This window comes from Danio aesculapii, chromosome 19 (genome assembly GCF_903798145.1).
Source record: "Danio aesculapii chromosome 19, fDanAes4.1, whole genome shotgun sequence".
In the NCBI taxonomy this organism is placed as follows: domain Eukaryota; kingdom Metazoa; phylum Chordata; class Actinopteri; order Cypriniformes; family Danionidae; genus Danio; species Danio aesculapii.
The window spans coordinates 4,610,790-4,625,778 of record NC_079453.1 but is presented as its reverse complement, the minus strand read 5'-3'; the positions used below and the strand labels follow the sequence as shown (position 1 = coordinate 4,625,778).

At 38.8% G+C, this 14,989-nt stretch overlaps 2 protein-coding genes across 5 annotated transcripts in view; both read right to left on the bottom strand.

Annotated features, from left to right (window-relative positions):
- Nucleotides 1-859: 859 nt before the first annotated feature.
- On the bottom strand, nt 860-13,002 carry LOC130247118 (E3 ubiquitin-protein ligase TRIM39). Of its 4 annotated transcripts, none has more exons than XM_056480313.1 (9): nt 12,707-13,002; nt 9,405-9,614; nt 7,116-7,204; nt 6,161-6,708; nt 5,988-6,062; nt 3,065-3,298; nt 2,845-2,980; nt 1,696-1,731; nt 860-1,561 (listed from the first exon to the last, which is right to left on the bottom strand). In XM_056480313.1, exons 3-9 carry the CDS (start codon nt 7,183-7,185, stop codon nt 1,011-1,013), a joined length of 1,650 nt encoding a protein of 549 aa, XP_056336288.1. In that variant the 5' UTR covers nt 7,186-7,204; nt 9,405-9,614; nt 12,707-13,002; the 3' UTR covers nt 860-1,010. The 4 variants fall into 4 exon arrangements, with proteins under 4 accessions (XP_056336288.1, XP_056336290.1, XP_056336291.1 ...); XM_056480315.1 differs by having other exon boundaries at nt 9,500-9,614; XM_056480316.1 differs by lacking the exon at nt 9,405-9,614.
- A 93-nt stretch (nt 13,003-13,095) lies between these two features.
- Nucleotides 13,096-14,989, bottom strand: part of meaf6 (MYST/Esa1-associated factor 6) — an 11,627-nt gene continuing 9,733 nt past the window's right edge. Inside the window, exon 7 of the mRNA XM_056479842.1 lies at nt 13,096-13,504. Within this exon, the coding sequence (XP_056335817.1) occupies nt 13,490-13,504 (15 nt within the window). The 3' untranslated portion in view covers nt 13,096-13,489. The remainder of the gene's footprint in view (nt 13,505-14,989) is intronic.

Below are 14,989 nucleotides of genomic sequence, written 5' to 3'. Positions count from 1 at the left end.
CACTCGCTTGACGCTTCTTCTGCATCTGATATGAACACAGCATAACCCGCTATAACATCGTCACCAATGACTAAATCTCCAAAAGACAGACGAAAACATTGGTGAATTGTAGCTCGGACATGGACATGAGGGATATAAATGACTGAAAAACAGCTGCGGGTGAAGTATATTGATCGCAAGAGCTCAGATTGTGATCATATCTCTGTTTTGTTCTGTTGATATGTAATTTCAAATATTCTTAGCTTGAAACAGATGGAAACCGATGGAAATATGACTGCTATTAGTATAACTACTATGGCGAGGGCTTAAACGGAGCAGTGCTCATAATATCGAGCGAAAGAAAAAGACAGCTGGGAAACATAACCTGCGCTGTATTCTTGTATGAAACTGGAGTTAGTGTCAGGACTATCAAAAACAAAACCAACTTAACTCCGCTCTTTTAGCGCCCCTCACACAGCTTGATCCATGCTGGCATTTCTCCCCTTGGGTTTTAGGTTTTGAAAAGGGAATAAAACTCCACCACCCCATCCAAACTTTAAGGATACCGGGTGTCAGATTTGCACAATCCATATACAAACGCTTTGGCTTGTTTCCCTCGCTCGAAAGCTTGACAGGCCTCCTGCGCGTAGCTACAATTGCTAAGCCATGATTGGTGTGTGGCGGTTTTCGGGTGTGGCTTAGCAAAGGGTCAGTTTGTTTTCCAGTTCTGGGTTGCAGCTGGAAGGGCATTCGCTGTGTAAATCATACGCTGGAATAGTTCTGTAGACAATATCATGACATCATGACAATATCATGTTCATTCTGCTGTGGCAACCTCTGAAATAGAGACTAAGCCGAAGGAAAATGAATGAATGTTTGGTTTATTCAGATGAAAATAGTGTTACCTTTACTTTAGCACGAGGTTAAGGGAGGAAATCAAAACTTTTCACACAATCATGTTGAGATTTTCATAATGTTACAAAGCCTTTGTGCCTTTGAGTTCCAATGATGTTTTTTAATGATGAGAAAACTCATATTTTACTATCTCCTAGAGGTGTGATGATTAAAGGATCTGAGTTTTTACCATCAGCATTATTACATGGGTTAAAATATGGATAGAGTTTATCAGTGAAAGTCTGACCAGTGAAAGAGTAGATATGAGAGCTGGACTCCACATCATAAAAGGAGACCAAACCCTCCTCATAATCCACAAACACACCGACCCGCTGCGGCTTGACTTTCAGAGAAAGAGGGACAGAAGGACTGGCGAGAGCCTTATATTCATTCCCATTCCTCAACCACACAGTCCAGAATCCTTTACTGGGACACAGTCTGATATCTCCTTTTCTGTCTACAGATTCTCTGGCCACTCCTAGATCCCATTTAGTCTTTCCCTTCACCTGCACCTCAAAATAAAATCTCCCCGAGGAGAATCCCTCCTTTCCCAGGACACAGATACATTTTTCAAATCTCTGTGGTTTGTCTGGGAGTTTCTGTATCATTTCTCCAAGTCTCACTTGTTTTTCAGCTTTAGACAGGATGAGTCCAACATGAGCTGTATCGGGATCCAGAGTCACATCCACTGAGAAAACAAAGAATAGGAATCAGAACATTACAGATTAAGATTATCATGGTAGTTTATAATATTGAATCCAGTATTTAAGTCTGATTGTTGTAGCAGTGAGTGTTTGGATGCAAACTAGTGTACTACTGTACCTGCATGCTTCTGCACCCACTTCAGCTCTGCAGACACTAATGACAAAACAAAAGATCATTAAGAACAAATAATCGTGTAAAACATCAACTATCTGTGTCTCTGATATTTATGTGTCTATTTCTGTGTGGAGTTTGCATGCTCTCCCCATGATGGCGTGGGTTTCCTCCTGGTGCTCCGGTTTCCCCCACAGTCCAAACACATGCGCTATAGGCGAGTTGGGTAAACTGAATTGGCCGTACTTTATGAGTGTGTGTGTGAGAATAAGGGTGTATGGGTGTTTTCCAGTGCTGGGTTGCAGCTGGATAGGCATCCGCTGTGTAAAACATATGCTGGATAAGTTGGTGGTTCATTCTGCTGTGGCGACACCTGATGAATACAGGGACTAAGCTGAATTAAATTAAATGAATAAATGAAGCTTTGTGAGTCAATGTACCTGGGGGGTCCGGGTTTTTCCAGTATAGAGAATTATTAGGAGGCCACCTATATTCAAATATCATACCGCCTCTAACTTTCGACGAATATCAGGAAGGCAGATACATGTAGCTTATATTATTGGCACACGTACATGTAATTTTGGTCTTTGGCTTCATTAATGTCTTTTTTTGCATATTATTTAATGTATATGCAGATTATGTTTGTTTTAAATTGAAATAATAATAATAATAATAATAATAATAATAATAATAATAATAATAATTCCTGGCATTTATATAACACTTTTCTGGACATTTTTGGGGGGAATCCTCTAATCCACCACCAGTGTGCAACATCCACCTAGATGACGCGACAGCAGCTATAATGCGCCAGACCGCACACCAGCTGATTGGTGGAGAGGAGACAGAGTGACGAAGCCAATTATGATATGGGGATTATGTTAGGAGGCCATTTTGGACAGAGGCCAGTGGGCATATTTCGCCAGGATGCCGGGGTTAAACCCCTACTCTTTTTCAAAAGACATCCTGGGATTTTTAACGACCACAGAGAGTCAGGACCTTTTTAATTAGAAGCATAAGTGCTCCCGAAAGTAAAAGTAAGAATAGAGCCCTGCAGATACTATTATTTCAGCTCAGATCAGAATCATTGTTCATTGCTGATATTAAATGATGATGGATATGTGTATCTTTGCAGTGTGTTTGATATTGACATACGAGTTTGTTCGAGTTTCTCCTCTATATTGCCCTTCAGTTGGACGAAGGCTTTCCTCAGATTCTCCAGATTCTCATGAGTCTTTGCATTGATATCAGGCAAGCTGGTGTCTGTAGAGCTGCACAGGGATGAGTAAATCTACAGCAGGAGAGAGAGAGAGGAGAAAGCCTTCAGCATGGGGAGTGTTCTGTTGTCTCATTGCTCAGAGAGATGTTGACTGACCTGTAGGAGGTGGAGGTGATCTTCAGTGTGTGAGAGCTGCTGCAGCTCAGTGTTTCTCATCTTCAGCTCAGTGATCTCCTTCTCCAGCTCTTCAATCAGCTCTTCCTCCTGTTTCTCTGCTGCTTTCTGCTGCTCCTCCATCATCTCCAGCAGTTCAGTCTGACATCTCTCAATGGAGCGGCTCAGATCAGTGAAGAGCTCCACATGAGCTGCTTTCTCCTTCTCTGAGTGTATCTGCTCAAACAGGTCAGACAGAACATTATTAGTGGGGTTTGCTGAGGCAAGATTCAGTGTTACTAATCCTAAAACTTTAGATGAGGGAAACCCTGAACTAAAAGTTAAAAATCTGCATTATGGATGTGTAGTGACTCGTTCCTAAATAAGTGTTTTTTAATTAAATATTTCTATAAAAATCAACTGTGGTCAGACCCGGATTAAGAATTCAGAGGCCTCTGGGCACAATGTCTTGTAGGCCCCCTACCTGGCCGCTGTAGTTTAATAAAAAAAATAATATTAATTTAATCTTTTTTAAATAAAATAAATCTATAATGTATTACCCACATTTAAAAAGTACATATATTTCTAGTCTACAAAGATTCAACTTATTTTTAAAGCCTTTAAAGCATACTTTGAAAAAAAAAAAAAACTATTACTAGTGAAATTAATGGATTTTAATACACTTAAGTTCACTGAAGCATTACTAAAAATGTATATTTATATTAAAGGGTATTTTCAGTATATAACTTCTATAAACGTATAATGCATATGATTTGGATAACACCTCTCCAATGCAGTTCTATGAATCTGAGTCTTCCACAATACACACACTTATTAATGATTCCTACTTGTCTTCCTCGTGATGAAGAGTACGCAAAATCTGATATGTAGTAAGGAAAAGAAAGAAGAACGTGTTCATCATACACTAGATTCTAACTGGGTTCATGATCGACCGCGCCGAAACATATGAGTAAGGTGAAGCTGCAGGCTCGGAGACCCAACTGCACGCCCAGACCTGCGCACAGAGACCAGCACTTTCAGACCTATTGTTTTCTCAGACAGTGCCACCTGCTGTTGGGTTGGGTCAAGCGGCAGGTACGGAGACCCAACTGCACACTCAGACCAGCACTTTTAAGCAAGTAGCAACATAAGAAATGCCAGTAAAGTTATTGATTATTAAAGTGATTCCTGAAAATTACCAGGTTTTATGGCATAAATCAATGTGGTGTAAAATATTACACTAACAAACATTTATTTTAGTGTTTGATTTGAACAAAATTAGTGTCAAACGATAGCATTATTTAATGATATTTACAACTTGCTCTTATTTTATGTATTAATATACCATTCTGGGACCGTTTTCTAGCAATGTTTTCTGGCAAGATAAACGTTAAAGTAAAAATGTTAAAATAAAATGTATAATATATAACGCAATTATTATTTGTAACACATTTTAGTGCTATGTAGGTCTACTGTACATATTACTGCATTATCTATCTGAAAGTGCCACCAAAGACAATAACAGTTTATCAATTGTTAATAAGTTCTGTAATGATTACAAATAAGTTTTTGGAAATCAAAATATCAGTTAATCTGCATAGAATTTACAATATGAGCTCTCTTAGGTTAAATCAAAAATGATTTGCTTGTGGTGTGTATTTATTCCCAGATTGATATTACAATTTAAAAAGGGGGTCTCTGCCAGCACTAATACGGTGCACTAAATGCTGCAGATATTTCCACAGTTTTTTGCTCTACAAATGACAAATCTCTCAAACAAGAATGTAAAGCATTTATTTTATTTGATGTTATTTTCTACGTAAAAACATTATTATTACTCCAATTTTTTTCCCACCATTTTTCTCTGCATTGTTTACAACTTGACTTGTATGACCTCATGAAAAAGTACACAAAAATAGTTGTGAGAAAATTACTCATAGTACTATAAATTATTGTATGTGAAGAAATTTATTGTATATGAAGATAATGATTAAAAAACCAACAAGTAGAAGTAACTGAACAATATCTATTTACAAATACAATTGATAAAAATACAACGGAATTAATGCATTAAATCAAAATCTAGTATGTTTAATCTTTTATATAATAATGTATTCAATTATAGCATACTTTTTATAGTAGAAAAACTGTTTAAGTTACAATTTAGAAGCAGCTGAATTCAGGTTAGTCGATCTTTTAAACAGCAGGTGGCACTGTGAAGGTCTGGAAGTGCAGGTCTAGTCGTCTGAGCGAGCAGGTCCGAGCGTGCGGTTGGGTTTCCGGGCCTGCAGCTTCATACTGTTGAAACATATTGCCATGCGCTTTAGATTTATACTTCTGCGTCAAGCGCACGCATACGCTAAGGCACAGCCTACACGTGGACGCGTAGCCCTCGCCGTGCGCGACTCTTAAAAAATTTAACTACGCGTCGCAACGACGCATAGGAACATAAACACCTCACTGCCAATTAGGGTTTCGGAAGTGCTATTGCAGAGCAACAGAAACAGCGCGCAGAAGTATGAATGCTCAGCTACGCGAGTTGCATGCGCCGTGGGTCACACTGATCACCTGACGCAGAAGTATAAACCAGGCTTTACTCAACTAGCTTATTCCAACGAGGTGCGCTATTTGCATTTAGCCTAAATACAGTCCAAAATCTGCACAACAACCCCCCCTCGCAGGGGCCCCAAGTGCGCACGGGCACCTGGGACTGTGCCCATAATGCCCATTAGTTAATCCGGCCCTGACTGTGGTGTACTGATATAACTTGCAGAACCAGTGACTGTTAAATCTCCATCAGTAATAGACTGACTGAAAGTCTGGACACAAACACATAAAAGTGGAGCAATACAAACTGAAAAGATCAAGACTCTTGGAGGAACACAACTAATTTATTTACAATATAAATGTAACTAAGATAACTCACTTTTCTGTCTTCGGCTGATTTTTTGATTTCTTCAATCTTCTCAGTTTTTTCCTGGATTTTCTGCTGCACGTCTATCTGTGTCAGTTTCAGTCAAGTGTATAGAGAGAAAACATTTTTAAGAGTGGATTATCTCAAAAGATTCCAAAAAGATTCCCGGTGTTTTGAGCTTTTACCTTCCTCTCTTTAATCACATCTTCTATAGGAACAGTGATGTGGTCCTTGTGATCTCCTTCAATACAGAACGGACACACACACATGTCATCTTCTCTACAGAAGAGCTCCAGAGGTCTGTCATGTTTCTGACATATATAGTCCTCCAGATTCCTCACAGGATCTATCAGTTTGTGTTTCATTAAACCTGCCACTCTCGAATGAGGCTCCAAGTGAATCTGACAGTAAGAGCTCTGACACACCAGACACGACTTCAGGGCGTTCAGCTTTCTGTCCTCACAGACGTCACACACAACTTCAGCATTTTCCTCAGGACTGTTCTCTTGGTGTTGCTCTGAGATGTCTCTGGATGTGGTATTATTCTCTGGATCGGGTCTTTGTGTTAATGTCTTCCCACAGTATGGACAGCTGATGGTTTGTTTGTTTTTCCAGAGTTTATTCAGACAGCTCTTGCAGAAGATGTGTCCACATTGAGTGCTGACCGGATCAGTGAACACTTTCACACATATAGAGCACCGAAGCTTCCTCAGTGAGTCACTGGAGGACAACGCTGGAAGAGTAAGGTTGAAGATAAATCATACACCACCACAACTACTACTAAGTTTGGACACACTTGAAACAGTCATGTTAACTTTCTCATGGTTTAAAAAAAAATTTATTCAATAAATATAGATTAACAGATTTGATTATTTTGTATTAGGATCCCTGTGAAGTCACTGCTGTTTATAAAGAAATCCATGATCCTCATGAAGATGGTTGAATGTAAAGATTTATCAGACACTCAGTAAAAATAATGTACATAGAGTTGGTGTACAGCTGACCTCACAGTAAAACTAACATGGTAAGTTATGATGAGGGTCCTCGTTTTCTAATGATTTTGAAACCACTGGAGCACCTATCACTGTACTGCCCATCAATGGAAAACAGCAGTATTATAGCAGAAATCAATTGACTTACATGGATGTAAGCCATTTTGACTCTGTCTCCTGGATTCTCTTCTTCTTGATGCTGGTGAAGATTCCGCCATTGTTCTTCACTTATTTTCACTGAGGGTACATGATGACTTAAAATTATCGACTTGAATTTACAAATTAAACATAAAATTTCAATGAAAATGCACAAAAAACATTTATTTCATTGAAATAATGTTTTATTACCCTCAAATACTATTGTTTTGTTAAAGAACAGAGAAAACTTGAATTTCCTCGAATCACAAAATGAATCGTGCTATAATGTTTAGTATGTCAACAGTTTATAAGACTACTCCTGAACACCTTAATTAGTTGGATCAACTGTGGTTGAATAAGGTTGGAGCAAAACAGCAGAGCTGTGGCCCTCCAGGAATTGAGTTTGAGACCTATGAGGTATCTGATAGACCTAACAGGCTTGTTCAAACTCAGTCCTGGAGGGCCAGTTTCCGGCTTAGATTAGCTCCAACTTGCTTCAACACACCTGCCAGGAGGTTTCTAGTATAACTAGTAAGAGCTTGATTATATATATATATATATATATATATATATATATATATATATATATATATATATATATATATATATGTATTTGTTTAGGGTTGGAGCTAAACTCTCCAGGACACCGGCCTTGTAGGACCGAGTTTGGACACAACCTGGTTCAGATTGAAGAATGTGCAAGGTACAACTATAATATTGTTAACCTGAGAAATTTGTTTGTGTCATTCTGCCCTCTTGTGTTTTCTATCTCTATGTACATGTTTATAGGCATATCAGTGCGATTATTTCTTGGAATCTTTGATTGGTTCTTCTTAATCACCCATTCCCCTAATAGCCCCAAGCACATGTGCTTCTTCTGCAAGTGGCATCACTGTGAGCGGAAGGTTTAGGCCCAATACTAATTATGCCTCCTCTACTCAACCATACCCCTCAGTTCGCATGAGGGGATAGGGGTGTCCAAATTCTTTTTTGTTTGAGGCTGTAGGGGTAAGGGGAAAGACTCTTTTTACCCCTTCAAATTAAGATTTTTCAGGGCCACACACAAACTAGTACTGGGTTGCAGTTGGAAGGGCATACGCTGTGCAAAACATTTGCTGGATAAGTTGACTAAGCCAATGGAAAAGGAATAACTGAATTTTAAATTCTGATAATGGTGCCTGATGACTTGACAGAATTGGCCAGTCTGTCAGAAAAGTCTGGTGGCAGGGAATTAGCTTTTTACAGCACGTAAAAACTATTTGGATATCAAAATTGTGTAAATACAGTTCTGCTCAAACACTTGAGCTAAAAACTAACAGCAGTCATCCAAATACAGTGTAAAACAACTTCGCGCTTTTCATTTTTAAAATTGCGAGATGCACCTCACAGCCTTTTTGTGAACATTCGTAAAGAGCAGTGCACTGTGCTTTTTATGTAACTAGGCAACCAGTGTATCAACAGTCTTGGTGCTGGAGCTAGCAACAACATATGATACCGCTTGTGTAGCGAACGCGTCTTATTTCTATCCCTATCCCTTAACTGTGTTTTAAGGGCATATGGGAAGGTGTAGGGGTATAAAATAAATTGGAATTGAGGCTTAGTGTTGGGGTTAATACATATCTATAATAGCCATTCCATAGAGCACAGGTGTCAAACTCAGTTCCTGGAGGGTCAGAGCTCTGCATAGTTTAGTTCCAACCCTAATTACACACACCTGATCAAACTAATTAAGTCATCCAGGCTTGTTAGTTACCTACATGTAGGTGTGTTGAAGTAGGGCTGGAATTAAACTGCAGGGCTGCAGCCTTCCAGGAATTGAGCGATCGCTCTATATTTAAAATTTCTTTCCAGATAGGTCATGTTTTGATTTTCAGTTGCTCTCACGCAGTCACGTGATGCCATTTCACAGGTCAGAGTTCACAAAGCTTGAACTTTGCAATGCAGTGAACTGCGAAAATTGTCGCACAAGCTTGCGTTTCCAGTGTCATGAGAAATCAAGCCCCCTCCTGAGAATTGGGTCCACCTATAGGACCCTGAGTGATCTTATTGTTTCACTGGAGTTGAAATAGTTATCGTTTGTAGCGCCTAATTTTAAAGTACAGTATATGAAATCACGTTCATAATTTATATAATGTAAAAAGGGTTTTATTGACCATTTCTTTATGCTATTAATATGGCATTTATGAGCGTTATATTGACTCTTTCATATACTTATGTATAGTTAAAGTCATGCATGGGTTATAAAATGAGTATTATCTTTTATAAAGTTTAGTTAGCTTATGTGCAAGCATAATCATACCTCTACCATTAGCCTCCAGGTTACAACAAGCTAATGCAACCCTGATTATCCACACAACAAGATATCACAATAGCAGCTTTTGATCAGGCATTCACCACAGATGATCCCTTAGGAGTCCTAAGTGGACTCGATTCCGAGCTGCATCCTCCAAAGGACATATCTTGGGATGTTCGAGGCCGTGAAGGATCCACCAGTTGTGTCCTTCATTACCTGGGAAACGAAGGACAGATTTTAAGGCTGTATTTAAAAAAGGCCTTCAAACTTTTTTTTAAAATGAGAGAGTCTTTGTCGTGCTGCGATGAGGCAGCGCACTTCGAATGCGTCCTTTATAGGATACAGCATCTGAAATGAGGCACAACTCATTTTTCACCACACCGGTCTGCTGCATTCGCATGCATATGAATAGAAGTCTATTGGGCCAAAAAGTCCAGTGTGACCGGTTTCAATCAAGCCTGAATGGCTCATTTAAGTGCTTATTTAAGGTTAGAATGTGCGGCCATCCAGGAGCTGAATTTGACACCTGTAGTTTAGATTGTGTGCTCTACTGTAAATTTAAAAACATTGTGAACTTGCCATAACGTAGATTCTCATTCTTTATATCCCATTCTATATCAGGGGTGTCCAAACTCGGTCCTGGAGGGTCAGTGTCCTAGAGCTCCGGTGTCCTAGAGTATATGTCTAAACTCAAACTGTCCTGCTGAGATTTGCTTCAACTTGCATCAACACACCTGCCAGGAAGTTTCTAGTACATCTAGTAAGAGCTTGATTCGCTGGTTCAAGTGTGCTTGATTAGGGTTGGAGGTGAACTCTTGGACAATGGTCTCAAACTCAATTCCTGGAGGGCCGCAGCTCTGCACAGATTTGCTCCAATCCTAATCAAAAACAGCTGATCCAAGTAATCAAGACTACTTCAAGACTATTAAGCAGGTGTGAGTGGGAGGTGGTGGGAGCTAAACTGTGCAGAGCTGCGGTCCTCTAGAAACAGAGTTTGACACCTGTAGTTTAGATTGTGTGCTCTACTGTATATTTAAAAAACATTGTGGACTCGCTGTGACGTAGATTCCCACTTTCTATATTCCATATTATATGAGGGGTGTACAAACTCGGTCCTGGAGGGCTGGTGTTCGAGAGCATAGGTCTTAAACTCAACTCCTGGAGGGCCGCAGCTTTGCACAGTTTTGTCATGTCATTTTCATCCGCTTATCCGGGGCCGGTTCGCAAGGACAGCAGTCTTAGGGGAAAACTCCAGACTTGCCTCTCCCCAGACACTTCCTCCAGCTCCTCCGGAGGGATCCCGAGGCATTCCCAGGTCAGTCGAAAGACATAGTCCCTCCAGTGTGTCCAGGGTCTTCCCTGAGGCCTTCTCTGGGTGGGACATGCCCGGAACACTATCCTAGGTAGGCGTCCTGGAGGCATCTGAAACAGATTCCCAAGCCACCTCAGCTGACTTCTCTCGATATGGAAGAGCAGCGGCTTTACTCCGAGCTCCTCCTGGGTGACAGAGCTCCTCACCCTGTCTATAAGGGTGCACCCTGCCACCCTGCAAAGAAAACTCATTTCAGCCGCTTGTATCCAAGATCTTGTCCTTGAGAGTAGGAACGTAGAGTGACCGGTAAATTGAGACCTTTGCCTTTCGGCTCAGCTCATTCTTTACCACAACGAACCGGTACATCAACCGCCTGTCAATCTCATGCTCCATTCTTCCCTCACTTGTGAAAAAACCCCAAGATACTTGAACTCCTCCACATGGGGTCAGGACTTTCCTCCAACGTGGAGATGGGACAGTTTTGCTCCAACCCTAATTCAACACATCTAATCCACATCCAAATAATCAAGGTGTTCAAGACTATTAAGCAGGTGCAAGTTGGAGGTGGTTGGAACTAAACTGTACAGAGCTGCGGCCCTCCAGGAATTAAGTTTGAGACTATTGTCCAAGAGTTTACCTCCAACCCTAATCAAACACAAATGAACCAGCTAATCAAGCACTTACTAGATATACTAGGAACTACAGGTGTGTTGAAGCAAGTTGGAGCTAAACTCAGCAGGACAACAGCCCTCTAGGACCGAGTTTGGACAGCCATTCTCTAAATATAGATCAGTGGGTTAGTAGCACATGTGCATGAGGGTGCAACAACACCAAACACTCACCTGGCCTAGTGCCATGAGAGATTATATGTAACATTATGTGATTGTAGTTCTATCGCTGTATTCATCAGTTCAAACTTCGTGAACCTAACACACACACCCACGCATGCTTGAATGATACTTTGATCCACATTCCAATCTGCTTGCTGTGTTCCTGAAAACACATTTCTCAGGTATGTAAGGGGGGTTTCCGCTATTTTATTTGTACATCCTGTTCAATGTTTCGAGTCAGAACGCTTATCTATTTTTGTTTTCTTTAGTTTTGGCGTAGGTTGTAAAGAGATAGAAAACCTAGAAGAGTTTTTTGCTCTTTATTTTTAGCCTCATGCCCCTGAGGCATTACACCCACTTGAAGTATTCAGTCCATTCCTGGTATTCAGACTCGCTTCCTCTCGTCACAACTGACCCTTAGCAATCCTAACAATATATTTACTATTATTTATCATTATAGACCATTTTAAGGGGTGTAAACAAAAACAATGGTCCTAACGTATTCCCCATTTTACATTTTTAATTTCTATAACTTCCGAGAATCCAAAAAGAGTCACATATTGATAACTAATGTTATGATAGCTGTTGAAGTTATGATTGAATTGCCTCTTGTTACAGTTATGAAATAGTTTGATAACAAGCAGGAAATGTTCATGGGCCAAAGACACGACCACATTGAAATGGTCTATATATTCATCTGCAGAGTAGCAGATCGTTTACTTATTGTTTTAGTCTTTAACTCAACAAAATGACAAAAAACTTTGCTGTACAATCAATCAAATCACACAACCGTAATATTTATGTAATTCCGATAGCATTTTAGTGCCCAAAATAACTTTACTCAGCCTTAAATGAAACCCATAACATTTGAGTTTCTTTCTTTTGTTGTACACAAAAGAAAATATAGTGAATAAAGTAGAAACCCTGTAACCACTGACATCGATTGTAAACAAATACCATGGAGGTCAATGGATACGGCTTTACAGCCTGCTTCAGAATACATACTATTGTGTTGAACAGAATTCAGAAATCAGGTTTATAACAAGTAAAGCATTCATTTTTGGGAGAACTAACCCTTTAAATCTGCTTCTGTTCAACTTAGTTTTAAAAAAAAATAATGAATTACTAAAACAGCTCAGTTCAATACATCTTAATATCTGTCTTACCTGTGTCCACAAGGGTTTCTGAAAGGCTCAATAAATGATCTGTTGAAGAGGTTGCTCGCTTCAGCCGGCGTCTGTGCGGTTGTAGATTCAAGTCATTCACAAATCAAGTTATTTCACTTTCTCTGGAACTCTGACTTAACTACGGTGACATCAGAGCTGCTTCTAGATTTACGGCTTCATGGTTGTCTCTGTATTCGCTGTGATTGGTTCACGTTCGTATCTTCAGGGCCAAGAGGAACAGATACTAAACGTCACATTTGAGTGAAAGAATAATTATCTCAGTTTTAACACCTAACATTGATCCTATTAGAATATATTAATTAAGATAAAGTCCTAAAGACGGAAAGACACAATGTTTAATCTATGAACTGCCCACCAAAACAAACAAATCGATTGTTTTAAGTTTTATTCAAAAAACAAGATGGTAAAAATAAAACAAACATAAAAAATGTACGATGTGTGAAATCTTTACATTAGCTACACAAAACGAAACTGAAGGCATATGGGAAATGTTTGAATTCACTGATACATCATCCACGTAACGTCATAAATAAAAGATTCACGTGTAAAACTGGAATCTCAGGTTTTCATCTCATGTTTGCAATAACAGACGGATCTTAATATATCAGACTGACTAAAAATGACACGAGAGCTTCACTACAGTCAGGAGAGAAGCCAACAGTATTGGAGGTGAGGGAAAATACAGATGTTATTGATGGTTGAGACCCGAAGCTGACAGAAGAGGTTTGGTTTGCGTGAATGAATGAGGCCGCTGGAGGTCTGTTAGGCCGAATAGTCCTGTAGAATCAAATTGATATTGTTATATAAAAAGATACAGGTGCATCTTGAAAAAATAGGACATCAAAACTGAAAAGTAAATGGTAAACACTTATATTCTAGATTCAATACACATTAAATGGAATATTTCAGCAGTTTTTTTGTTTGTTTGTTATAATTTTGATATTTTAAGTTTAAGGAAGACTCAAAAATGTGAATATTTTAGTAACAAAACAGAAGAAAAGTGTCACAAGCGAAGCGGAAGCATGAGATTTATATTTAATTAAACGGAAAACATTTCCTCTTGGCAGCACTGGCATATGCAAATACAGTCTTCACTGATTGGTCTGTACTGACTTCATCTGCTGCATATTTCAATTCTAATTTGCAGCAAAAACAGGATCATGAAACAAATCAACCTAATACCAAACAGAACGATGAATCTACCTCCATCTTTACTTATTAATTATCATAAGCTTGATTAAAAAGTATATAAAAATATAACTGAAAACTACACACTGCACATATTTAAAATAATCTCAATTACAAAAATGAATCTGAGTGACTGACATGATAAAATTCATCTATGGCAAATGTTTTGAAAAATTTAAATATACAGTACATCACATACACACTATATATGGGTTAAACATTAATATAATGGGTATTCAAACATCAAAATATGTTCTGCTAAACTTGACCATTATACAACTTTACAATGATGTGCATATTTAAACAAAAACACTTTACGATAAGGTTGTATCAGTTAAAGAGGGCCTATTATGCAGAAATCACTTATACAAGGGGTTTAAACAGTTGTGTGACAGCAGTCTGTGAATATAACCAGGGTCTAATGGTTAAAATGTATTGATTTAATTTTTTATAATCACACTTGATAAAAATAGTCCGCAGAAACACTTTCCCGCAGTACATGTCATCAGAGAGGGAAAGCCCCACCCATAAGTGACCATCTCTCCCTCATTAGCATAGAAAGTTAAGGTGCGTCCCAAATCGCATACTTATGACTAGGCCCACACGGAATCTGCGCGTGCAGAATTCCTGCAGATTTTCCACAGATTCCCGCAGATTTTTAGCCCATCATTGATTCTGTTTATTAGTAAATGTGTGTAAATCTATATTTATTCAGTTTTTAAATTAATTACAGTAATACTATTGACTAATATGAAAATGTTCATCTGATTTATGTACGATGCAGTTTGTACAGTAATATTTTCTGTCTTTTAGTAGATGTATTATATGAGAGACCTGCTTAGTTTACTAAATAAAGTGAATCTAATTGGATTTGCTTTTTAAATATGCGAAATAAAAAATATTATCTTTTTAACTTTAATTTAATATTAAGGTTTTAGTTATGATACTCCCAAAATAATTTCGCAGAAATCCACATATTTTTAGCAAAATTCTCCACAGAAATAGCAAAAAACTTCCGCAGAATAGTCTGGCCCTACTTATGACTATTCTACACCATTTTGTAGTGAGAGAGAG